Raw genomic sequence first — 26,597 nt, 5'->3', positions numbered from 1 at the left:
GCGAATCAGGATCAGCAACTTCATCTTTGCGAAACGGACTCAGAAAACACTAGTTTATTAGTAAATAATTAAAATATCTCCTTACTATTTCCCCCGGACACATTCATGGTAATTACTTTTGCTGGGGCTTTGAGGCAAGCTTTAGCCTATTGCTTGCATTTGAACGCAGAACTCTTCGCTGACGGCGCGCTCTCTGCTGCTGCGGGATACTAAACACCGTCGAGCTGCTCTCAGTGTTGTTTCCACCAGCGCGGTGATTTTATTTTTATTTTTTCATCACTAATTGATGGATGTCTAAAATATAAAAATAAGGAGAAGGCTAAAACAGGCCCGAGGCCCGGCCTGCATCTGAACTATGATGTGAAAATTGGCCTGAAGCCCGGCCCCAGAGGCGGTAAAAAGTCGGGGCCCATCGGGCCCGGGCTGAAATGCATGGCTCTAATGAGGGTTGAAAGTAATAATTTTCCAAATTTATTTATTTTTGTGTGCGAAAAACGTTATTAACATAAGTAAACCTCAAAGAACATGTTAAAATAATAAAAACATCCATGTCATGACATGATCTCCGTGTGTTGGGGTGGCGGTGGTGGTTCTCCAGGCCTGCGGGCGGCGCTGCAGCGATCAGCGGGAGTTCAGTTCCTCCACATGGACCGCAGCAGCGCGGTGCTACAGCCGGAGCTGTGAACTCCTGCTGCTTTAGTGTTTTCTCTGAAGTCTACATTAATATTAACTGGATTTCTGTCGTGGCTTTATGTGGACTGAATGATGAAGAACCGCAGTGCTTGTACCATAGATCAGAGACTCAAACACAGAGTCCAGCAGGTAAACCTAAAGCTTTCTTCTCATTGTCATTCAAACAACATTAACATTATAAAGAACAATAACTAATAAGTTAGTAATATGAAGAAAGAGGAAATTGAACATATGCAATCAATACAAATATATAAGGATAAATGTATCATTATTTTAGAACTGAAAAATGCTAGTAATCTGATCGCTAATAATATTAATGTACTACTTGCTTGTTTTAGTTAGCATCATCAGAAAACTGGCTTGTTTAAGTTTACACAGCAGGGTTAACCATATTTCCACAGACTGTTTTGTTTTTTACATATTTATATATATATATATATCAGCTCCTCTTTTATTGCTGTTTTTATGATATAATGATTTGTTTACATTGCCTTGGAAGCTTGCAGAAATGTGACCCTGGAGCACAAAACCAGTCATAAGGGTCTTTTTCTTTTTTCTTTTTTTTTTTGCTGAATAAATAATCTTCCCCTTGATGTATGGTTTGTTATGATTGCACAATATTTGGTTGAGATGCAACTATTTGAAAATCTGGAATCTGAGGGTGCAAAAACATCAAAATATTGAGAAAATCATCTTTAAAGTTGTTCAAATGAAGTTCTCAGCAATGCATATTACTAATCAAAAATGAAGTTTTGAGATATTTACGGTAAGAAATTTACAAAATATCTTCATGGAACATGATCTTTACTTAATATCCTAATGATTTTTTGTCATAAATGAAAAATAATTTTGACCCATACAATGTATTGTTGGCTATTGCTGCAGATATACCTGCTGCTTATGACTGCTTCTGTGCTGCAGGGACACATGTATCATTTTTATTGTTGACTTGCTGTAAACATCCTGCTAAAATGGCATCGTTCATGTATTTTGGTTTTCTTGCATGCATTTCTCTCTTGTGTGGAGTTATTGATGGGTGTGTCTCATATCTGCGTGTTTCAGTATCTGAAATCGCACAGTGAGCCGTATGTGGATATCTCCGCGATGGCCTGTGAGCTTCAGCAGCGCTTCAGGTGAGTGTGTGCGCTCTGTGACCGAGTGACGTGACGGAGCAGAGTCTGATGTGTTTGTGGTCTGAGCAGGATCGAGTACGGCCGCAGGAACAGGACGGCTTTCAGGATTCAAGTGGAAAAAGGTCTGACTTGTGTAAAACTGCAGAATATCAGTGTTTGCTGCTCTGTTCCTGGCTCAGCTGTTACTTTTAAACCATTTTGAAACCTTGTGATGTCTGCAGTGCATGCGGCGATATGCAGCGAGTCTGATGTCTCTGCTCTGGAAGACAAGCATTTGGCCAAAAGAGCGAGACGCAAGCGAGAGGACGGGTGAGACTCACATCTACCATCACAACATTTTGTAACATTATACACTATACCTTTCAGAATTAATGATAAGAACATTTATAATGTTACAAAAGATTTCTATTTCAGATAAATGCAGTTCTTCTGAGCTTTCTATTCCTTAAAGGAACCTGAACAAATTCTACTCGGCTGTTTTCAACATAAGAATATTAATAATGAATGTTTTTTGAGCAGCAAAACAGCATATTAGACTGATAACTGATTTCTGAAGATCATGTGACTCTGAAGACTGCAGTAATGATGCTGAAAATTCAGCTGCGCATCACAGAAATACATTACAGTTTAATACATATTCAAACAGAATAGTATAAAACTATAAATAGTAAAATTTTGAAATATATTTTACTGTTTTTGCTGTGCTTTGGATCAAATAAATGCAGGCTTGGTGAGCAGAAGAGACTTCTTAAGAAAAAAAAACAGTTCAAAAGCTGGTAGTGTAGATTATTCACATTAATTTTACACGTTTCAAATTCTGCTTTGTGCTGATGGTTTTCAGGGAGGAGGGTCTCGTCACCGAGTGCAGCACAGACAGCGAGGACGATATTCCTGAACATGAGGTGAGTGGGTTTACCTTTCACAGATTGACCACAAAATCAAGAAACATCAGAGCTGACTTTAGGTAGAACGCAGTAAATGGTTTCATTTCTTCAACAGCATACAAACCACATGAACAGCTCGCTGACGTCCCTCTATCAGAGAGGAGCGACCCCTCAGAAGAGCTGGGTCATCGATAAGACTGGAAACAGAGAGCAGGAGAACATCTTCATCGATCTGTGTGAGGAAGAGTCCTCCAGCGCCGCGGTAAGCAGCTGCCGTCTGTGTTTGGCATTCAAATTCACATGTAAAAATGCCCAAATGTGCATGTATCTCACATCAGCATGTGTTTCCAGAAGCAGAGAGATTCATCAGCGCTGGAGAAGGACAAGAAGGCAAAGAGCAGGAAACTGAAGAGAGCGAAGAAGCAGCAGCACGAGGAGGACGCAGACGTCACTGCAGCGATACTGGCTAAGAAGAGTCAGTCCTCACATACGAGACACGCGTGAACCTCGGCAGAGCATGTGTGGGTCTGTCAAAGCAGGGGTTTAAGATGATGCAGTGTGAAAAACTATTTTATCATTATTGATATATAATGTCTTATTGTGAAATATATATAAAAAATACTATAACACTTTACAATAAAGTTAATACTTATTAATAATGCATCTATCATGATGGTAGTATTTTTCAAATGCAAAATAGGGTTAGTTATGAAAATTTGTTTTATTTTTATTTTTTTCTTCTAATTTTAAGATGCTTTATGACCCAGACATGCTTTGGTGATATTCACCCCTTAAGTTTTTTTTTTAATTATTTGTTATTTTTATTAAGATGGTTACAAATATTTCTGTACATTTAGATGCTGTGTAATAAAGTTAATTCTGTTTTTATCTTGAGGTAAGGGCCATGAGCTGCAGTACTCGTCTGTGAAGTTTGAGGATTTCGGCGGCAGTGAGGAGACTCTAGAGGTGCCGCTTCACATCTGTTCACACATACAGTGTTGGGGAAAGTTACTTTTAAACGTAACGCATTACAATATTGCATTACTCCCTAAAAAATGTAACTAATTGCATTACTTAGCGCATTACTTCCCATAAAAAGTAACTGTTACTTTTGCATTACTTATTAGATTAGATTAGATTAGATTCAACTTTATTGTCATTACACAAGTACAGGTACAGGGCAACGAAATGCAGTTTAGGTCTAACCAGAAGTGCAATAGTAGCAAGTGCAGTATATACAGTGGTTGAATAAGTGCAGGACAAGGATATGTACTGAGTATATGTATAAATATATATATATTATTCTCATCTTAGCAGGGCTTGTTTGCTTTTAATATAAACCGTTTATTTTGGCAAATGTAAAAGCCCTTTCACAAATGAATAAGCCTCAGGCTGAAGGAAATGTAAATATGTCTGTACGCTCAAACTTTTTGCATAAAGAATAGAATGCAGGACTCAACACTCTTCAGCAATAAAAAAATGAATAAAAGAAACATGTTTATATAAAGTAAATTTTGTTCATTAGTATGGTTACATTGGATCATCATCAAAGGTCAGCAGCAAAGACTATTTTTTTATTATTATGTTATGTAACATTTAATTATTGCAGGTTTGCATCTCATTTTGAGTTTGCATTGCACGGTTTTATTAATATTGAGGAATACTGAATCTGTTTTTGTGTAAGTGAGATGAGTAAATGTATGTTCATATTTGTGACCATGCAGCACAAAACCAGTCATAAGGGTCCATTTTTTTAAATTTGATATGTATGCATCATCTGAAAGCTGAATAAATAAGCTTTCCATTGATGTATGGTTTGTTAGGATCGGACAATATTTGGAACTATTTGTAAATCTGGAATCTGAGGGTGCAAAAAGATCAAAATATTGAGAAAATCGCCTTTAAAGTTGTCCAAATGAAGTTCTTAGCAATGCATATTACTAATCAAAAATTAAGTTTGATATATTTACTGTAGGAAAGTTACAAGATATATTCACGGAACATGATCTTTACTTAATATCCTAATCATTTTTGGCATAAAAGAAAAATCGATAATTCTGACCCATTCAGTGTATTTTTGGCTATTGCTACAAATATAGCTGTGCTGCTTATGACTGCTTTTGTGCTGCAGGCTCACATTTAGCCATGAACTACAGTAAGATCATGTTCACACACAACATCTCTGCACTTACTCCTGATTTCTCACAACATCAGTCGAGACATGGGAAACGTTATTTGAAAAAGTAACTCTGATATTTCCTCCTAAATGGAAAAAGTAGTGCATTACTTTACTAGTTAATCTGATTATGTAACTCGCGTTACTTGTAATGCATTACCCCCAACACTGCACACACACGTCTGTTTGTCCTGCTCACATTCGGGTGTCTACCGGCCTCCGTCTGCTTGTCTCTTCAGGAGGTCTGTAAGCTGCTGATCCACATGAGACATCCGGAGGTGTACCAGCGGCTGGGAGTGGTTCCTCCGCGGGGCTTCCTGCTGCACGGCCCGCCGGGGTGTGGGAAGACGCTGCTGGCTCAGGCTGTGGCTGGAGTGAGTGACTCCGACTCTGTGTGTGTTTTCACTAGGGCTGCACAATAAATCGTGATTAATCGCAGTCGATATTAGGCAAAAGCTGCGATAGTCATGCGCATCTTGTTCTGTGATCAGTAGTAAATCTCCATCTGAAGGCCAGAGAAACCCCAAATACACCCCGCAGAAGAAACCCAGGAGATCCCTTTAAACAGAAGATTTACTGCTTTCATTGATTCAATGTGACTAATAAACATAGGACTGAGACAATACATGATTTATCTGATTTCTTCTTATTATAATAAAGTATATAATAACGCAGTGCTTTTATCACTGCTTAGAATACTATGAAATATGTTGAGTGCTTTATTCTGTGTAAGAAGCCACATCATCTCACAGAAGGATTTATTTCAAACACTCAGCTGAATTTATGAAGTGAGTTCGGAGTAAAAACATGTTATTAAATGTGGTATTTTCACTACATTTACTACACAGAGCCGTAGTTCACTGAGAAGCTACGCAAACAGCTTTCATTATTGCTGAACGATTTCATAATATCAATGTATCAATATCAATTGCAATATCGTCTGCAATTGTTTTGCGTAGCTTGTCAGTGAACTACGGCTCTGTGTAGTAAATGCTGCTCCATCTGAGAGCAGGTGATGGAGATTTACTACTAATCACAGAACCGGCTTTACTGACAAGATGCGCATGACAATCGTATTTGATTAATCGTGCAGCCCTAGTTTTCACTGCTGAGTGTGTGTGTGTGTGTGTGTGTGTGTGTGTGTGTGTGTGTGTGTGTGTGTGTGTGTGTGTGTGTGTAGGAGGTGGGTCTGCCCATGCTGAAGGTCTCGGCTCCGGAGCTGGTGTCAGGAGTCTCTGGGGAATCGGAGCAGAAGCTGCGGGAACTGTTTGAGCAAGCCATTGTAAGACTCACTCTCTGAACACTTCTTAGGGTTAAACAGTCGATTAAAGGTCCTTTATGTGATTTCGCAGTGTTCATAAACCCCGTTCTTCAGATGTAATGTGGCTGTCAGATCACATTGGATGTTCACCTTCTGTTCCAGTGCAAAAATGGAAAATGTTAGGGTTTGACTTATTGATTCGGATATATATCAGATACAGTACATGTCAGTTGTTCTTAAGGAATAAATCTCTCTCTGGTCTAAAGCTGTAAACTACACAATCGTGTCAGTTGATACATTATTATAATATTACAGGTGAAGATTTACAACTGATTCCAAATGCTTAAATTAAATTGTTGTTTATATTTAGAAATAGTCATTAACGAGCTAAAACTGAGTTGTATACAAACATTTAAATTGTGCATATTTTTATATTTAATGATAGGATTCTGTTCCACTTCTTGTTAAAATTTTTTAATGTAATTTAAATGGTAGAAGTTGTTTTTATGACTAATTTATTCAATCACATTTAATAATAAAGACATAACTAACAGGTTCAGTTAAAAATGTAATGAATATATAACGTAGTGCTTATATTTATCAAAAAGCTCCTCTCTGAAGTTACTATTGAGTTTATGGATATTGAATGTCTTTCCTGAGGTAAATGTGACATTGTTTACAAGCTGTTTTATTGATGTCTTTACACTGATTGATTGATTACAAGACATGATTCATTTCAGTAAGGTGTTCTGTTTCTTCTGATGTTCATTAATGTTTATTTGCTGCTGTAACTAGTAGTAAAGAGGAAGAGATGACATTCAGATGCACTGCACTTAGAAATGTCATGTTTTTTAATGATGAAATTGACAGAATTTGAAAGCTGAGACTTTGTTTCATATCAGAAGAAAGCACGCACAAAACTCCAATTATTGGATAGCAGGTGTGCTACAAATAATGTTTTGTTTATGCATCGACTGAAAAAAGCGTAGACTAAAAGATTCAGTGAAGTCGGTGTCGTCAGCTCAGCCCTAGAAAGCACAGCAGTGTGTCCAGTCCTTAGTGTTTCTCTGTTAATGCTCGTTTCATTGTGTACGGTGTCTGTTGTTCCTGTAGAGCAGTGCTCCCTGTATCGTGTTCATCGACGAGATCGATGCCATCACGCCAAAAAGAGAGATTGCATCCAAAGACATGGAGAGGAGGATCGTCGCTCAGTTACTCACCTGCATGGACGGTACGCCTCTTTCTCCTGGAACACACCGGTTATTATGTTACCGCCCAGCATTTCTGTTCTTCCTGGGTCTGTTTACGCATGCCGTATTTGTTTGTTGTTGTCTTCAGACCTCAATTCGTTATCAGAACCGGCTCAGGTGTTGGTTATTGGAGCCACTAACCGTCCGGACTCGCTGGACCCGGCCCTGCGTCGAGCCGGCAGGTTTGACCGCGAGATCTGTCTGGGGATTCCTGATGAAGGCGCGCGACTGAAGTACGTTACTCTCACCGACAAAACGCACCGCCACATATTAGGGCTGTAACAAGCGATTATTTTGATAATCGATTAATCTAACGATTATTACAACGATTAATCGACTAATTGCTGATTATTTCACAGATTAATCAGTAGGCTTTGTTCTATAATTCAGCTTTTACAATTAGTGAAAATATTGAGTTGCACATATTCTAACTAGTAAATAAAACAAAGCAATCCCTTCAGATTTTGAAAATTTCAAACAATTATATTATTGTACAATAACAATTGTTATACAATTATTTTTTACAATACAAATAAATATATGTGGCACACAACATGAGATGACAGACAGAGAGACATTCTCATTTACCATTTAATCAACTGTATGAAAAAATCAACTCATCATTCTGCCTAACAACTCCCTTCGTAAGTCATATGGATATGGAACAAAAATAATAAAGTGATAAATACAGTAAGATCATAATAAATAAAGTGATGAGACATTTTATTTTTAGATTAATAAAAAAAATATTTTTGGATAAGCTTTAATCTATGCAAACCAAACTATCACTTTAATGTAATAATAATTTTTTTTTTTTGCATTCACTAATAAAAAGATTTTATTAGTTTGCTCCAGAATGGATAGCTGCTTTATAACAGAAAATCAAGTTGTAATTCCAACTGAAAGCATCACTGATACTGTTTTTTCCATGTTTAATACAGTAAAGCTGCTTGCTTTAAATCAATCTCTTGTATAAAGCGCTATATAAATAAACGTGACATGACTGGAGTGCCGATTGCTAGGGATGTAACGATTCACTCACGATTCAATTTGATTCAATTCACTTTTTTTTTTGTTTTTTTGAGAAAATGAGATTTAAGACATTATAAATGAAATGTGTTCTTTTATTATTGCTTGAACAAAGTGCAGCACGTTCCTTTGTGAAACTGAAATATTACACTATAATTATATACTAATATAGCACTTGCATATCATTGCTCTTTTGTTGGTTTTGACTGCTTCTATTCTCATCATTTGTAAGTCGCTTTGGATAAAAGCCTCTGCTAAATAACAAAATGTAAATGTAAATAACACTAAATTGAAATTTTCCAAATCAAATAAATAAGTAACACAAATAAAAGAAATCTCTTCATATAAACAAAATAAGGCTTTGTCTGTGCTCTTTCCATTTAAAATTAGAGGCAACCACTGCATTTTAATCATGATCCAAACAAAGATGCTGCATGCATGCAACATGAGCAGTTTTTAATCTAAATTAGGTTGTATAATTTCGAAATTTGAAGCAAAAACAGAATGGTCTGACTTCAGTTTTGTGAAACTACTGTATACATAAAAAATATCTGCATGAAATGAAACGGCAGATGAGCTGAATGCAGATTCAGTCTCTGCCAGCAGGTGGCGCTTTAAGCGCTGCACTTATGAACTCTAATATGCATTATACAGAGGCAAGATGAGAAGAAAAATACCATCTAAACTTTTCTAAAGACAGTAAGTTCCCCTCAGACATACTTTCATATAAACTCCTACCCCTAATTGAATCGCGATTTGTTTAGCATCTCAACCGATTTGAATCGTCACGCATATGAATCGATTTTCAACCGGCTCGCGGTTAATCGTTACATCCCTACCGATTGCAGAGCTCATGCAAACTTATCCACATCGCTATGATTTCTTAACTGCTGTTTTCTCACCGCTGTCATTTTGTTGTTTATTTAATTAATGAGAGGCTTCAGGTTCGGCTGTGTTTGCGCTGAAGCGCCGTGTGTGTCGTCTTCTCTTGTAATGCATCCAGAAGAGCTTAATTACAGTCTTGCGCTTCAGTGGCACACTGGTCAAACCACAGCAGGCTCTTGCATTAGGTCAAATGAGATCAAATTACTTCCTTGACGATAAAAATATTTGTCAACAGTATGTCTTAATTTAATTAGATGTTAAATTGAGTTGTTTTAACGTATTGAAATGAAGTCATGTTTAATGCTGAAAATATCATTCACATTCAATTTGTCCCATCCCAGGATTCTGAAGACGCTCTGTCGTAAGATCACGCTGCCGGAGGAGTTTGATTACAGAGAGCTGGCGCGTCTCACGCCGGGTTTTGTGGGCGCGGATTTAATGGCGCTGTGCCGAGAGGCGGCCATGAGCACCATCAACAGGATCCTGCTGCAGCCGAACAGTGCAGACGCCGACGCCGACGCCACGCCACCGGTACCACAAACATACACACTAGGGCTGTCAAAAAAAAATTAATTTTGAATATTTGTCGAATTTAAAATAAAAATCCAAAACGTTGCATTCGAATTTTAGGTGTGCGTCAGACAGCCTTATCAGTGGCACACAAGATGTGATGACGATGTATGTGTCGTTACATTTTAATGTTTTTCTTAGCCAATCCAGCTGAACCCACTAGATGCTGTTGTTCATTCAAAATATTGCGGAAAAAAAGAACATCAATGCGGAGAAGATGTTGTTTACGTCAGAACCGGAACGGAGCCGTTCACACAGAACGCATATTTATCACATTTTCTAGAGGGACATCTATCACCGTTACACTCGCGTCTCGCACAAGATTAATGTAAAAATTTATGTAAGTTCAACTTTTAAAAAACAAGTCTTGAGACTTTATGGCGTTTTTTTCCGCATCCCACTGCATCCCATGTTTTTAAATGAAAAAGTACTCTGTGATTGGTTTTCGGTCCTTTGTGTTAAACTATACATGCATACATGATGCTGTTTTGTTTCTAATTTTTAAAGCAGCTTAATTAAATATGGTTTATAAACATTATTTTAAACATTATGCACTTTTTTCACAGATGGTCTGTTATTTTATTGCTTTGAAGAAACATGCATTAGTAATATTTTGCTCGATGCGCCCTCTTGTGGCCTCAGGAGAGAAGCCAAAAGCTTTTTTCCCCCCTAACTGAAATTATGCCTGTTAATTTTGAATAGAATTCAAATATTGATAATATTTAAATACAAAATTCAAATTTAGTTTTTCAGCCATTTTGACAGCCCTAATACACACCACAGCATCACGTTTGTAGCCCTCGTTCAGTGTGTGCAAATCCCATCTGTTACCAGCCTAGATCCTGAGACGCTTTGGCAGGGATACTCTCTAATGACTTGATTTGACTACAGTTTTCATAATCTGGTCATTTTGGATTGAAGCTCTCAATTTCTGAGGCTGGTACACATCCACTGCACACGCACTGATGCCCATTTGAAGCAGGCTGTAACTCCACACGTACTGGACACAAGCTTTGACTTTGTTTGCAGTTCATGAACCTGTGAAGTCAGAATTAGCAAGTCATTTGCATGAAATAGTCTACACTTGCACTCTATGGGTCTGATCTCATACTATTGATCAGTGTCATTGAGATTGTGTTTTTGTTTCGCTTTTTGGCAACACATTTGGTGTGAAAGAGCCTTTATACAGACATGAACTAGAAGCATTCATGAATATATTCAATGCATCAACTTTCCCTCTACTGTTCTTGCTTTCCATGCAAATATTTGATGTGCTTAAAATAATAGTTCAACCAAAAATGACTCGGGCACCCTCTGAGTTTGTTTCTTCATCAGGTTTGTAGAAGTGTGTCTCTGCATCAGTGTCTCAGCAATGGATGCTCTGCAGTGAATGGGTGCCGTCAGAATGAGAGTCTGATAAAAACATCACAGTAATCCACAGCACTCCAGTCCATCAGTTAACATCTGGAGAAGACAAAAGCTGAGACAAATCCAGCATTAAGACGCTTTTAACTAAATTGTTATTATGGATTATGGACTCGTATTTTAGTTAAACATCTTAATGATGGATTTGTTTCTTAAAAACATGCAGCTTTTGTTAAATTGTCTTTTGTTCTTGTCAGTGCTAAATGTTGGCTCTATGACATATTTATCAGTCTGAAGTATTAATACACTGCAGTGAAACGGATGCTTTGTGTGTCGCTGTCAGAAAGCGGATCTGGAGCAGCTGCTGTCGTTGCTGAAGATGAGCGAGTCTCTGAGCGAGGAGCAGCTCTCTGGACTCTGCGTGCTCATGTCAGACTTCAGGACCTCGTTAGCCAGAGTCCAGCCGTCTGCGAAGCGTGAGGGGTTCGCCACCGTCCCAGACGTCAGCTGGGAGGACGTGGGCGCGCTGCACGACATCCGCGAGGAGCTCAACATGGCCATCATGGTAAAGCAGCTTCACACTGACTACCTTTACATGCACATCAGTCATCTAATCATTTACCTTATTCCAGACAAGACAATATTATGATCAGGGTGTTTACATCACATTTAGTCATTTAGCAGATGCTTTTATCCAAAGCCACTTACAAATGAGGACAATGGAAGCAATCAAAATCAACAAAAGAGCAATGATATGCAAGTGCTATAACAAGCCTCAGTTAGATTAACGCAGTACACGTAGCAAGGTTTTTTTTTTTATTATTATATAATAAATACATCGATAAGAATCGGAATCGATGAGTGGAATTGGAATAAAATTCAAATGATACCCAGCCCTACTCATAACTTAGTTTAAAGGTAATGTTGTGTTTGTTTTTGTTTTGTTCAACAATCTGATTTGCTTCACGAGAATAATCAGGTGAAGATGATGAGGAAGGTCAGATTTGATGACTGTGTTTGTGCGTTCCCAGGCTCCCATCCATAACCCGGAGCATTTCAGAGCGCTGGGTCTGAACGCCCCCGCTGGAGTGCTGCTCGCCGGACCCCCCGGCTGCGGGAAGACCCTGCTGGCCAAAGTGAGTGAGCTTTATTATAGCTGCGCCACCTTTCTCAGCCCTGATCAAATACCCCTGAACCGAAGTCACCAGGGTCCTCCGACGCAGCAGAAGCCTCAGGCTAGTGTGCAGGAGCTGAGATCTGCAGGGTGCTGGCGCTCCAGGAGTGATCAAGCATCAAGCAATTAAAAACTCGCTCGTTAAAACCAGCAGTAGAGCTCTGCAGTGATGAGGGATTTCTGTTGGCTGATCTATAACTTTGCATCAGCCTGTTCCTTCAACAAAAACCCAACAGGATTTTTCCATTGGATTCTTGCAGAAACAGGGTTCCTACATGATTTGGGAAAGTATGGAAAAATATTTGCATTTCTAGACACTTGCCCCCATTTAATTTTTTATTAATTAAGAATTTAATGAAAATAAGTTTATCATACAAGAAGTGTTTTCATGGCAGCTGTTTAGTGACTGTCAAACACGACTGAAAGAATTTATGGTGCTCTTTTTAATTATGCAAAATGTTTTGGGTTTGTTCTCACGATATTCTTAGCACTGTATTACACAGCCTCAAGGACCTTTGCAAAAATAAAAAATATGCAGACTTTTATGTGTGCATGAGAAACCATTCAACTTAGCATATCGGACAATGCACACTGATCCGTCTATTGTGCATGACCGAAGGCCTTGAAATATGACGCATTACTGCCCTAACCAAAGACATCATTTTAACACTTTTTTTTTTTTTATAGACCCTTGAACTTGGCAAGCAGGACAATGCACACAGCTGTATTATGCCATCAGCTCATTTCGTGTCATGGTTTGTGTGCCACTACAGAGGATGTGCTAAACTGGACATTAGGCCTTGATATTAGAGATACTACCATAAGGAAAGCCAAAATTTGAGCAAGTAGATCTTCTTCACAGTAAGATGGCAGTAACGCACGAAGGAAATGTTATATAAAACTAGATATTGTAATACGCAAGCATGCAAAAAATTCCCTTGCGCATGTGAATAGTTTCTCGAGGGCACAAAAAAGTTTCTTGTGTGCATATTTTTTTTTATTTTAGGGGCTCTGCATGTTGTCACTTTGAGAAAATCAATGGGGGGAAAAAAACGGACAAAATAAAAATATTTACAGATGACCGTACTACAGTACATACCAAATATACAGCTGAAAACAGTGCTGTATGAACCATTTATTTAGGTCCGAAAATCTACTGAGAGGTTTGTAAATTTGAGTCTGGGAAAGTATGGAATTTTGAAATGGCAGATGTGTAGAAACCCTGAGAGAACAAGCTCTGTGGTCAGCAAAACTTTGATATTTTCATGTTTTGTTCATCATGATAATCTTCACGAAGAATGTGGGTGGCCAAAGAGTTGCTGGTCCCCATTGACTTCCATAGTTTAAAAAAAATATTGTTGAAGTTAGCGACGACCAGAGAGTGAGTACATGGTGATTTTTAGGTGAACTGTCTCTTTAAGGTCATGGTGTCACATCAGACTCAGTTTTCTCTTCCGTATTCTTCTCTCTCTCTCTCTCTCTCTCGTTACAGGCCGTCGCTAATGAATCAGGCTTAAACTTCATCTCTGTCAAGGGTCCAGAGCTACTCAATATGGTGAGTTTCTCGGCACGTCCAGGTCATGTTGCAACCCAACATCAAAATAAATTATATCTTGCATAAAGCCCCAAAAAAGAAAAAAAGGTAAGACAAATTTTACATTGCGAAATGAACAAGGAAGTTAAAAACTTAAAGATATGATTGTTATTTCATTGCGTAACAGTTATGAGATTTTTTTTTTTTTTTGGAATTCTGGGAATGAGACATTTTGCATTATTTGTGACCCTGGAGCACAAAACCAGTCATAAGGGTCCATTTTTTAAATTTGAGATTTATGCATAATCTGAAAGCTGAATAAATAATCTTTCCATTGATGTATGGTTTGTTGGGCAATATTTGTCTGAGATGCAACTATTTGAAAATCTGGAATCTGAGGGTGCAAAAAAATCTAAATATTGAGAAAATCACCTTTAAAGTTGTTCAAATGCAGTTCTTAGCAATGCATATTACTAATCAAAAATGAAGTTTTGATATATTTACGGTAAGAAATTTACAAAATATCTTCATGGAACATGATCTTTACTTAATATCCTAATGATTTTGGGCATAAAAGAGAAATGTATAATTTTGACCCATACAATGTATTGTTGGCTATTGCTACAAATATAGCTGTGCTGCTTATGACTGCTTCTGTGCTGCAGGGTCACATGTATCTTATTGAAAATATGGAGAATGATGCACTTTTGATGCAGTGTTCATGAATGGAGAAAATAATCCTGATTTGCATTGTGAACTGTAATATCTGTTGTGAGTGTGACGCAGGCGTGTGTTGTGTGTGTGTGTGTGTGCAGTATGTGGGCGAGAGCGAGCGGGCCGTCCGGCAGGTGTTTCAGAGAGGACGCAACTCCGCGCCCTGCGTCATCTTCTTTGACGAGATCGATGCGCTGTGTCCTCGCCGCTCCGAGCACGAGGTGATCCTCACTTCACTGTTATCTGTTTCTCAGCTCCTGTGTGACTGGCTCGTAACACTGCGGTGTGTGTGTGTGTGTGTGTGTGTGTGTGTCTGCTGTCAGTCAGGGGCCAGCGTTCGCGTCGTGAACCAGCTGCTCACTGAGATGGACGGCATGGAGAACCGCCGGCAGGTTTTCATCATGGCTGCCACCAACAGACCAGGTGACCTTTAGGGCTGGATATCATTTGAATTTGATCAGTTCCACTCATCGATTCCGATTCTTATCGATTCCCAGTTTTGATTGCAATGTGTTCAAAAAAAGTAAACACATTTATTCTGTGTCTCTTTTTGCAAAGCATGTAATTGCTGCTGAATACCACGAACAAAAATCAGCCGGCTGCATAAAAACTGGACTCGATTAAGAGCTGTTTGTGTGCAAAATAGAGCTGCATGATACATTGAGACACTTTAGTTTTTAATGGAGGTTGTAGTTCTCTCATAATTCTGAAGAAAAATCTGATGGAATGATTCAATGACTCACTCAAGATTGACTCGGTTCATTACTGGATCAATCCGTGTTTTTAAATGAATCTCTTAAATCAATACATTTTTAACAACTTTTTTCGCCACCTATAAATAAAAGATGCACACACAGGAATTGATCGGTGGAATTGAAATCTTAATTTTACAACAAGTGTCCGATTCCTGACCTTAAGTATCTGATTCTGGAATTGGAATTGATTTTCGATCCCCAACCCTAGTCACAGTAACATGATTGTGAGGATATTGTGTTTTGGGGGTTTCTGTAATGTGTGTATGATTTCATGTCTGTTTGCAGATATTATTGATCCCGCTGTGCTCAGACCAGGACGACTGGACAAAACTCTGTATGTGGGTTTGCCGCCGCCCGCAGACAGACACGCCATATTAGTCACTATTACGAAGGTAAACATTGTATAACCAAACGTAACATGAACGTATAAAACATGCACAATGTTCATGATGTGATACGGGTCACCTATGCATCGATCAACTCAAGTTCTTTGATATTTCAGGGCGGCACCAAACCACTTCTAGATTCAGATGTCAGTCTTGAGGAAATTGCCCATGATGCTCGTTGTGAGAGTTTTACGTAAGTTTCTACGCTGTTATCAGAGCAGTGCTCATACATTCAAATGGATTAGGGGTGTAACGGCACACAAATATATGACAAAACCAGTCTTAAGTGTCAATTTTTCGAAATTGAGAGTTATACATCATCTGAAAGCTGAATAAATAATCCCTCCTGAGATACGACTATTTGAGAATCTGAGGGTGCAAAAAAATCTAAATATTGAGAAAAACGCCTTTAAAATTGTCCAAAATGATTTTTGGCATAAAATAAAAATTTATAATTTTGACCCATACAATGTATTTTTGGCTATTGCTACAAATATACCCCAGCGACTTAAGACTGCTTCTGTGCTGCAGGGAATGTTCAGTATGTGTCTTTCGGTTCGGTACGCATGTGTAAAACAGGAATAAAATCATGAAATAAACATGAATGAACATCTCATGCCTCGCTCGATCACTTTCAACCGCGGAAAGATGTCAAAACAAAACGTCACGTGGCGTTACACCTCGTTATTTGCCAGAGAAATAAAGTTTAGAGAAGAGCATTTCGTGAAAAATATTAGACTATGTACTCATTATATTTTACCTGTTAGAGACGTCTTAATTATTTAATGCATGTTTAAATAAATCTGTTGTGACAGCCACTGTAAATTAATATATTTCAACATATATATATTTAGAAGTTAATTTAAAAACTGCATTATGTGCAATTTAAGAAAATTAATTATAATTGAATTTATTTAAAGAGTAATTTGTTCAGTAAACCACTGTTTATATATATATATATATATATATATATATATATATATATATATGTATGTATGTATGTATGTATGTATGTGTGTGTGTGTGTGTGTATATATGTTCAGTTTTTCCTCCTGCTGTACCGAAACCATACCGTCAAAACTGAGGTGCATAACCAGCCGTCATGATTGTGTACCGTTACTCCCCTGATATGGATAATTTTTATACACAATATTAGTTTAGATCCCTTTCACATGTTCTGCAGTGCAACAGTGACGAAGCATGCCATCTCAATAAGAGTTTCTTCTGTGAAGCATCAGAGATATTGAACCCAAACCTGCAGATCCACTCTTTCCCAGGCTAACACACTCGCTTTATAGACAAAAATGTTATGCATGGTATATTGTAACAAACTCCAGATGAGGTTCTGGATTGGTGTATTTGGGCTGGTTTCATTGGCTGAAGGCTGCGTGTGTGTTTCAGAGGAGCGGATCTGTCTGCGCTGGTGCGAGAGGCGTGTGTTAATGCTCTGAGAGTTCACCTGAGCTCAGGACCGGCACACACAGGTAACACACACACACACACACACACACACACGTCACTGATGAATCACCTGCGCTCTGCAGCAGATCCACACGTGATCTCTCTCTTTACAGAGCCAGTGAAAGACATCCGAGTGAGCCGAGTTCACTTTGAAGACGCCTTCAAGAAGGTGCGCCCGTCTGTCTCCAAGAAGGTGAGGGACATGAGTCTAACTTAAAGTGAAACTGAAGATGCTGAAATCAGATTCCCTCTGCAAGGATGAATCTGTCGTCATATTCCCACTCATAACTTCAGATTTAGTCAAAGTGATAATCTGTGACTGGCTGGACTGAGCTTTGATTCAGTTGTAAACATTTGCATTCGCTACAGATCCACACTCAAACCAGCTGTTTTTGTTAGCATTTCCATCCCTGACTTTATTTCCATGAATTATCTTTTATGAAGTGGCTCTTTACATTCATTATGAAGGAGCTGTGAACAGAATGCACGAGAGATCCTTGAACTCTTCTGCTGTGCTGCATTGTGCAAGAGTTCAGTGACCTCTGCACCGCGTGACTTTCATACGTCACGTCGCTGGTCAAAGTTTGTCCATCTTCAGCGCTGTGTGAAGAGTGTGTGAGATGTTTTGTTTTTTCTTTTATTCGTGGGTTATTTTTTCTTCTTCTTTGCAGGACCAGTTAATGTATGAGAAACTGAAAGAGAGCCTCACCAGATGACAACCATTGAACAACTTTTGGATATCATTTTGTACTAAAAATAAAGTTTAAATAAAAGAAACTGGCTGTGTGTCTTCTGATCATTGTTTTGTGCATTAATCCTGCAGTGAGATTTCAGCTCATGGAAGACCATTATTTTACACGATCAAAGATTTCATGAAATTATATATGCAATAAAATGTATGTCTATGTTTCACAGCGTTTTAACATGATTGCTGCTTTAAAATCAGCTAGAAGGCTTATACAAAAAACTTTGTATAAAACAATTTATATAAGTAGGTTTTGTAAAGTAGGCTGAAACTCAGCTTTATAGATTTTTGCCTGTTGTGTTTTTGGATGAGAATCTTATAGCAACAGAAACCCTTAGTCTTCAGACTGATCCATCATCAGCGATCCTCCAGAGTTCTGTGTGTGTGTGTGTGTGTGTGTGTGTGTGTGTGTGTGAGAGAGTGTGTGTGTGAGAGAGTGTGTGTGTGTAGAAAGAGAAAATAAGCACTACCAGTCAAAGGTTTTGACACTTTACTAAACTTTTGTCATGAGAGTTAAAAACAAACATCTAAAACCTGCTTGAAATAGTTTTTGTGTACAAATATAAATCATGTCTTTTTCTACCCAAATGAACAAGTTGCCAACTGTCTAAACTTTTGACCAGTAGAGTACTGCAATATTCAGGGTTAAAACATACAAAATATATAGAAAATATTCATATATTTTAGATAAACACCAAGAACAATCATTAGACACCAGCTCAAATTTATTAAGGCTTTTCAGTTCAGGTGATATAAAATGTATAAATGTTGTCAACTCAATACTTCACTGTTAGCCAAGGTTCGTCAATTCACTTGGTTAATTGATGAAATAATGAAGTATAACAGAGTCTTAAACAGTCCTCTACACCAAACTGCCGGACTTTGGCGCGTGTTAACGAGAGATGAATAGTGTTAATTGCTTTCAGTACGTATTAGATCCACTGAACCACACTCATCTCTGACGCTGCAGATCTACGGTTATTGTAAAAATGATACATAAGAACTAGTGCTGTCCAACGATTAATCACATCCAGAAATAAAAGTTTTTATTTACAGCATATTTGTGTGTACTGTGTATTTTTATTATGTATATATATATATAAAAACACACACATGCAAGTAAAAATGTTACATTAATATGTTAAACATATTTATATAAATATATACACATGTAAATACTTTCAAAATATACGCTTCATGTGTGTGTCTTTATATACATAAATATATACAGTACACACATTTATTACGCAAACAAAAACTTATTTTGGATGCGATTAATGGTTTGACAGCACGAAGAACAACATACTGTACTTTTACAGTGCGTTCACAGCTCTGTCAGCGTTATTCACACAGATAACGAGCGAGCAGAAGAAGTGGAACAGCACGCAGTGCGTCGTGAACCGCTGACCTGTTCAATCAAATCTGCTAATGTATAACAAGTTAGAAACATCAGCGTTCAGATGCAAAACATGACCGTTCCACTGAACTATGATAAAAGCGTCTGAATCTTCAGACCATGTGCAACAGAGGTGTGCTGACGAATTTAAATTGGTCAGCACACTTGCTAAAAGCCAAAACGTAACATGGAAATGTCCTTTGTGTCACAGACGGCTAAAAACGGCTAACAGCTGCTTGGCTCTCCAGCAGGCGAAGGGTCAGACAGTCTGCGGTTTGGTTTGGTGTTGAGGTGAGGTGAGGTGAGGCGGTCACTCCTGCTTGATGTCTCCTGTCAGCCGTCTCTTCACACGCGAGTACGGACTCAGTTCATCGTCCATGATAAAGTCATAGAGGACCTTCACCCACGACGTGTAGCAGGGCAGGTCTCTGTAGTACTCCGCTGCGATCTCCTTCACCTGAGGAGGGAACAGACACAGCGTCTCAATGCACGGGAGAGTCCAAATATCTCAAAGCTTGCTCTGTCAGTGCGTGATGATCTGATGATGTACGGATGGCAGCTGATGTTCTGGTATGAGATGAATGTCTTTCGTCATATAGGCTAGTTAATCTTTCACATCACACTAGACTAGACCCTGCACGACGCCGTTTGGCGATTCTTGTCTTGTCAGAGTCTTGGCTCTGTCACAGTCAGCAAAGCACTGTTAGGGTTTTATTAATATCCATAATAAGAGGAATTAAATGGAAGGAGGCAAAACAGTCAGTCTTATCATCATACGGACAAAAGTTCAGTCAGCATGCTTCCTGAGCACTTCCCCCGTCTGCAACTATTTGGGAAAAACTGATCGTCCCGCCCCAAACATTCACCAGTGTTACACTCTCAGGAACATCAGCCAGAAAAAGCATTAGACCTGACAATTATTTTCCAGCTTAAACTGTTGTGAGCCTCGAGTACTTTGGAGCACAGACTTGACTATTAAAAAAAAAAAAAACATTTGAAGTGGAAAAAAGTTACATACGTCGAATGCACAAAAACAACTTTGATATAACTTTTGATATAAGGTTTTGTTTGGGCGCAGTTCCAAACTGTTTCTACTAGATTAAATTAGCTTCCCGTTTAAAGGAAAACGCCACCGGTTTTCCGTACTCTAATATGTTCTTCCCTCAACTTAGACGAGTTGATGCGTACCTCTCCCGTCTCAGTGCGTGCACTTAATCGCTCTAGCGCAACTATGCTAGCGTTTAGCTTAGCACCATTCATTCCTTAGGTAATATGATATTACTGCGCCGTGGTCGAAGTGCTGCGACGTGCTCTTCCGCCATACATTATAGTTATTTTTTATCCGCTTAGAAAATCGCCAAGTTTTATTTTGTGTCACCATGCTTACTCGTGTAACTACTCATGTAACCATCTTTAAATAGGGAAAACATGGAAGTGTTTGGTGGTTTCTAAATTCATCCCTGTTTGGCTCCTAAGGAATGAATGGTGCTAAGCTAAATGCTAGCATAGTTGCGCCGTGCGCTAGAGCGATTAGAGACGGGAGAGGTACGTTTTCCTTTAACACAATACAAGTACACTGATAAAAATGATTTTGTGGTGAAGTAAATACTACAGAAAAACAAATGTAATTTCTACATTAAATAGTTCAGGCAAGAATTTTTTTTTCAAAATTGTAAATTTTATATTGGTACTCAATTTAAGCTTGTAGAAATTAAGATTTTACTTGGAATTGTTTATGTTTACAAGGATTCCTTTAAGTAAATATCAAAGTTATGATTCCATTGTTCCCATCATGCACTGGGGCATGAATAATTAAGGTTATTTACAGTTTTATGGTTGCTTTTGTTGTTAGTTTTAGTAATTTTCTGTTTTGTGACGTCTGGAGTTCAGTTTTACTCTAACGGTATCCGCTGATTGTTATAATCATTATGTACCAAATACTGTTAATTTGGGTAACAATTATATCGAGTGGACATATTCTCTTAAAAAAGATAAGCTGTCTATACTTGCTTACTTAGGCCTATATGTTTGTAAGTGAACCACATACTTTAATAACATATTTTTTTCAGTGCTACATTGAGTTAAGTTCATAAACCGTGACTGACTGAAATGTACTTGAGTACTGCAGATTCAACTTAAAATTATCAAGTAGAAATTACTCAAACTCTAACTGGCCACATTAAATTGACTTATTTCCTTTGCTAATCTTACCTAATTTAGTTAAGTAGATTTTTCTTAATTCAATACTTAAATTTTACTTAAAATTTGTGTGCAAAAACTAGCAAAAGAAAAATGATAAATTTTACTTGGGGTTTGTTTTTTTAAGTGTACAAGAACAATACAAGTGAGACGCTATTTTAAGAACAATTTAACCTTTTTGAATATTTTTTTCTTCACGTAACAAGTGCCAAAACCTTTGCCAAGTTTCATACCATTCCAAAGAATGAAGTAAGGGATAATCAACGGCTTGCTGTGCATTAAAGGATTTTAAATGCATGACGTGGAGGCAAAGAACCACCCGACACAAAGTGCATTTAAAATCCTTTAATGTACGGCAAGATCACATTTATTTGAATGAATTATAGCATTTATTTCAGTTAATTATCGATCAAGAGAACAAGATGACAGCTGCGCGTGCGTTACCTGCATCTGCAGGCTACTTCAAAAACAGCAATTTAACCCCTCGTTGCAGAGGAATATAATGTAGCGACCTAATATCTAGGCTATTTTATTAATAAAAATCGCGGGGAAGTGATTACAAAAAGTTTGTGCGGTCTGTGAAGAGTGCTATACAGATAAACATGAATTGAATTGAATTATAGAGCTGGAGTGAATAACTCGTCTTACCATGGGCAGGCGGCGTCCTGGGATGCTAGGGAAGTCATGATGCTCGTTGTGGTACCCGACGTTGAAAGTCAGCAGGTTGAGGGATCCGTAATAAGAGTAAGTCTCGTGGCCTTTGAGGAACATGTAATGTTCTGCGATGAAGTGTCCTGAGATGGGATGCAGACCCATTCCTAACATGGAGCCCATCATCATGTAGACCAGGGGCTTGGCGCCCCAGGCCCAGTAGAGCAGGGCGTTAAAGGCCAGCTGTATGGCCACGTTGAGGAGCTCCAGCTGGCTGATGGGTTTGGGGTTGATGCAGAGGGGACGGATGGCGTAGAACAGCGGCTGGAACATGATCCAGAAAAGCTTACGCAAACGGGTGCAAAAGAACCAGCCCTCGAAATCCGTTGGGATGTCGACATCCACGCCGTCTCCACCCAGGTAGCGATGGTGGTCCAGGTGGTAGCGCTTAAAGGACGCCGAGTAGGGCAGCCCGATGGGCAGATTGGCAAAGATGGCGAACCAGCGGTTCCATTTGGCACGATTGTTGCCAAAAGCCGTGTTGTGCGAGATCTCGTGAATCGCGAGCGTCATTGAATGGTTTATGCAACTCCCGAACACATACGTCCAGAAAAAGACCCATTTCCACGGCAGGTCCTTCACCAGATAGAAGGCCAAAAACTGGACGGCGACCATCATGCAGACGATCCATTTCAGTCTGGGGTCCGGTCCCATCAGAGACTTGATCTCTGGGTATTTAGCTGCCAAAAAAAACCACACAAGACAACCATTGTAAAACTGAAACAGTCTGATGTGGAGGATGAGTGCATTCAAATGAGGCCCATTTCCATGACAAATCAACGCAACTCGACACCAGCGGGATCTGGTGCGCTGGCTCGTATGTCATCTAGATCTTAATATGCTTTATATCCTCCTGAGACCCAGGGGAAAAAGTTGTGTGAACTTGGTATTTTTTCGTGTCATTACATTGTTAAGAGCATAAGAAAAAAAATGGAAAAAAATAACATTTAAAAATGATATTTTATGCAAAGTCCTCTGTAGAGGACACCAGGACTATTTTATCTTTTTTTCTTTTTTAATAAAAAGACATGAATAAACAAGCATAGGCAAAAACAATTGGTTTTTTTTAAATCACCAATAATTTTTTTAGGTTTCAGGATTTGTTTATATCAAACTTTGTATATGGATGATTCTCAACTATGTTATGAAAGATATTTGATACATTTTGCTTTATGAAATGTGTGTAAAATGGCAATAAGAGGGTTTTTTTCCCATTGTATACAATGCGTCTAATTTGCATATTAATGTGTTCTTGGGGCAACATGTAATGAAAAAAGAAGTGTAGTAATGGGAGTAATAGACATTATTGTGAAAATCTTGCCAATTAGGCTAATATTTCATAGAAATATTGAAATATAATTTCTTTCCCTATTCATTTATTGTGTCTCCCAAAATGCGTAATAAACATGCTTTTAGTCCTGGTGTCCTCTACAGTGGACATGTGTGAAATCAATGTGCTGTTTCATAACAGAAAGTCATTATGATCTGAAACCCCATAACATTTTCAGCTTAAAATTTAGCCAAGATTTAAATGTTAATTACAAAATATTATCTTATTTCCATAAGAGTGTTACATTTGATCTCTAAATTAATGTCAGCCATTTTTAAAGACGAAGCAGATGGAGTGGTCACGGTGAAACTTCCAATCATTTGGTATCTGAAAAGCCCTGAATGTGCTCTGTACAGGACATCCAGACTTAAAACTGTGGCATGTACAGTCTCAGAGAAATTCACTAAAATATAGCGTCCACTACAGAGGACAAAAGTCTATTCTTGGGTCCCAGGAGGATATTGTGAAGCCCATGTCATTTGCCTGAAAAGCTTCCGAGAAACAATACAAAACACAGTAGAATTTAAATGTGGGCACTTTTCATACAAGGTATTTTATAACGCAAGTACCGACCGCATCGAGGCAAGAGTGCTACTTTAAAGCCTATTCCATATTACATAATGTCAGCACAGGTATGCTGGACCGTCTCCAAATCAGACAAACACGAGCTCACACAAAAAGACAGTTTGCTGAACAAATATCACACACAGTGAGGATGATGTGTTGTTTGAATAAGACTGGCACCAACGAGCAGGAGAAATGATCCCACTCCATATACCATATTCAGTCCAGTGGGAGTTATTGAAAATAATGGTAATACAAAATGCAGCCTAATTGTTTATTCATAACAGCTGCAGTAGAATCCATGCAAACTAAAGCATGAATATAACTAAACAGCTACAGAATCATTTACCAGATGACTGGTGTGTGTCAGTGAGGGCATCATGAATAAATCATTAATTAGTAACAGAGCAGTTTTGTGTTGAAGTGTGTCCATAAACCAGCTGTAATGTTTATCCAGACTCCACATTCAGATCAGCGGGAATGCTGGCTCATCAGCTTTCCGCATGCATTCATAGCAGTGAAGAGATGCAACTATTAAACAACACAAACTTCTGTACCTTCACCCTATTTGAGTCTGTGTCCCTACTTAACCATATGTTGGGGACAAATGTGTACGCCAAAGTGAGCTAAACCTGACAAAATCTCTAAAAACCTCCCTTTGGGGACGTCCTCATTTGCAAAACAGGTATAAAAATAAAATAAACAAAAGTTTTTTGTTTTTTTTATATTGTAAAAATGCATAAACTTTTCTGTGGCTCTTATCAGAGGGTTAGGATTAGTTTATATAATCTATAACTATCCGTATATAAGTCTATGTCCCCAGTTAAATAGCTAAGTGTGTGTGTGTGTGAGAGAGACATTCAGAATGAACGATCAGAGAGAGAGAGAGAGCACTTAGCTAGCCTTCCTCATGTGACTGTCACTCCACCACACTCGCCATTTTAACACTTTATACATCATTCATAGCTCAACAAACAAAATACAGATGATTAAATCGTTAAAAACAGACACAGAGTCGCGCTATACACACAGTACTCGGATAGTTATGAAACGAATTAGCTGCTAATAGTTGTTAAAGGGAGCACGCAGTTTAACCGGTTAGCTGGCACAGCTTCACGTGTCATGAGAGAAATTCTCCAAACATCGCGTAATAAACTGCATTAATTGTGAAGTACGTTAACAGATGTGGTGAAGTGTTTGCTGTGGTTGAGACTCATGTAACGCTAAGTTAGTGAAAGGCTCTTCTTGTCAGGGAGTGGCCCTCACATAACGGTCATCATCTCTTCACGAACGACGAACGCTTCAAACACACGGCTTTCTTTCGTTACAAATCAACTTCACACATCACAGACGGTACAGAAACATTACAATTAAATTAAATAATAAGCACTTGGCTCATTGGCGTTTCCGCGGGAGATCATTTTACGTAACAGCTAACTTTAACGCATTCGAGCCGCGGCTAAAACGCCACATAATCAGATCAAAACGAGGCTGATGTGCAGAAGAAGCGATGTTTAGCAGATAGTGTCGGTGATATAACGAGGAGACGGTAACGTTAAGCGACTCACCCAGGATCTCTTTCCTGCGGTCGGCGTGAGGCTGATCGGTGTAAACCCACTCAAAATCCTCGCGAGCTAACGTTACTCGGTTCCCCATTTTTCGCTCTGGGTCGGAGGCTGCTTCGCGGTCAGTGTTTCCTCGGGGTGTGATTGCAGAAATAGTACAAGTTTTTTCTTCACATGGATCTAACAGCAGCTGTCCCACATCCTCGCCTTCCTCACTTCGCCGTCTTTCTTACTGAAGATCTTTCGATTTCTGAACTCATCACGGTGGGCGGAGTCTGCTGGTGTCGTCACTCCTTCTCTCGTCCTATGAGAGCGCGCCAGCTTCGGCTGAATTCGCTTCAGAGACACCGTTATGATGCTGTTTTTTGATTCATGTTGAGGAGTATTTCCCCCCAAAGCCTTTTATCCACAGTAAATAGCTGATAAAATCAATTGCATTGATGTATGTGTACAAAACTTATTTTTCTATTCACATTTTCACTATCTATTGAGCTAAACATTTGACATGGATTTTTTTTAGTGCTGTCTATATTGCAGCACTAATGATTAATCGCGATTAATCGCATCCAAAATAAAAGTTTTTGTTTGCATAATATATGTATGTGTAATGTGTTTATTTATTATGTATATATAAATACACACACATTCAGTATATATTTTGAAACAGTATATATTATTAGTCACGATTAATCGCATCCAAAATAAAAGTTTTTGTTTGCATAATATATGTATGTGTAATGTGCTTATTTATTATGTATATATAAACACACACATTCAGTATATATTTTGAAACAGTATATATTATTAGTCACGATTA

The 26,597-nt window shown here is 38.5% G+C and overlaps 2 protein-coding genes across 5 annotated transcripts; one reads left to right on the top strand and one right to left on the bottom strand.

Annotated features, from left to right (window-relative positions):
* The first annotated feature begins 565 nt into the window (after positions 1-565).
* nvl (nuclear VCP like) lies at positions 566-18,058 on the top strand. 4 transcript variants are annotated; one of them, XM_058795182.1, is made up of 23 exons: positions 569-822; positions 1,756-1,826; positions 1,896-1,948; positions 2,048-2,135; positions 2,668-2,728; positions 2,826-2,972; positions 3,062-3,185; positions 3,606-3,676; positions 5,126-5,260; positions 6,067-6,168; positions 7,261-7,378; positions 7,486-7,630; positions 9,653-9,842; positions 11,590-11,811; positions 12,278-12,382; positions 13,913-13,975; positions 14,770-14,889; positions 14,992-15,091; positions 15,709-15,815; positions 15,926-16,002; positions 17,211-17,293; positions 17,384-17,463; positions 17,942-18,055. In XM_058795182.1, the coding sequence occupies exons 1-23, from the start codon at positions 763-765 to the stop codon at positions 17,984-17,986; spliced, it is 2,367 nt and encodes a 788-aa protein (XP_058651165.1). In that variant the 5' UTR covers positions 569-762; the 3' UTR covers positions 17,987-18,055. The 4 variants fall into 4 exon arrangements, with proteins under 4 accessions (XP_058651164.1, XP_058651163.1, XP_058651166.1 ...); XM_058795181.1 differs by having other exon boundaries at positions 566-822; positions 3,065-3,185; positions 17,211-17,463; positions 17,942-18,058; XM_058795180.1 differs by having other exon boundaries at positions 567-822; positions 17,211-17,463; positions 17,942-18,057.
* Positions 18,059-18,491: 433 nt separating this feature from the next.
* On the bottom strand, positions 18,492-26,067 carry degs1 (delta(4)-desaturase, sphingolipid 1). Its single transcript, XM_058795185.1, has 3 exons — positions 25,784-26,067; positions 22,259-23,001; positions 18,492-19,868 (listed from the first exon to the last, which is right to left on the bottom strand). The coding sequence occupies exons 1-3, from the start codon at positions 25,869-25,871 to the stop codon at positions 19,722-19,724; spliced, it is 978 nt and encodes a 325-aa protein (XP_058651168.1). The 5' UTR covers positions 25,872-26,067; the 3' UTR covers positions 18,492-19,721.
* Positions 26,068-26,597: the final 530 nt, after the last annotated feature.

This window comes from Onychostoma macrolepis, chromosome 13, assembly GCF_012432095.1.
Source record: "Onychostoma macrolepis isolate SWU-2019 chromosome 13, ASM1243209v1, whole genome shotgun sequence".
Lineage (NCBI taxonomy): Eukaryota > Metazoa > Chordata > Actinopteri > Cypriniformes > Cyprinidae > Onychostoma > Onychostoma macrolepis.
The sequence above is the reverse complement of the archived record's forward strand: the minus strand, read 5'-3'. Positions and strand labels throughout refer to the sequence as shown.

Bases quoted from the DNA above. Each gene is read 5' to 3' on its own strand.
- degs1 (XM_058795185.1), bottom strand. From the start codon at position 25,871: ATGGGGAACCGAGTAACGTTAGCTCGCGAGGATTTTGAGTGGGTTTAC. The intron at 23,002-25,783 runs GTGAGTCGCTTA...TTTTTTTGGCAG, and splicing joins CCGCAGGAAAGAGATCCTGG to CTAAATACCCAGAGATCAAG. The intron at 19,869-22,258 runs GTAAGACGAGTT...TTCCCTCCTCAG, and splicing joins CAGGACGCCGCCTGCCCATG to GTGAAGGAGATCGCAGCGGA.
- nvl (XM_058795180.1), top strand. From the start codon at position 763: ATGATGAAGAACCGCAGTGCTTGTACCATAGATCAGAGACTCAAACAC. The intron at 3,677-5,125 runs GTGCCGCTTCAC...TTGTCTCTTCAG, and splicing joins GCAGTGAGGAGACTCTAGAG to GAGGTCTGTAAGCTGCTGAT. The intron at 12,383-13,912 runs GTGAGTGAGCTT...CTCTCGTTACAG, and splicing joins GGAAGACCCTGCTGGCCAAA to GCCGTCGCTAATGAATCAGG.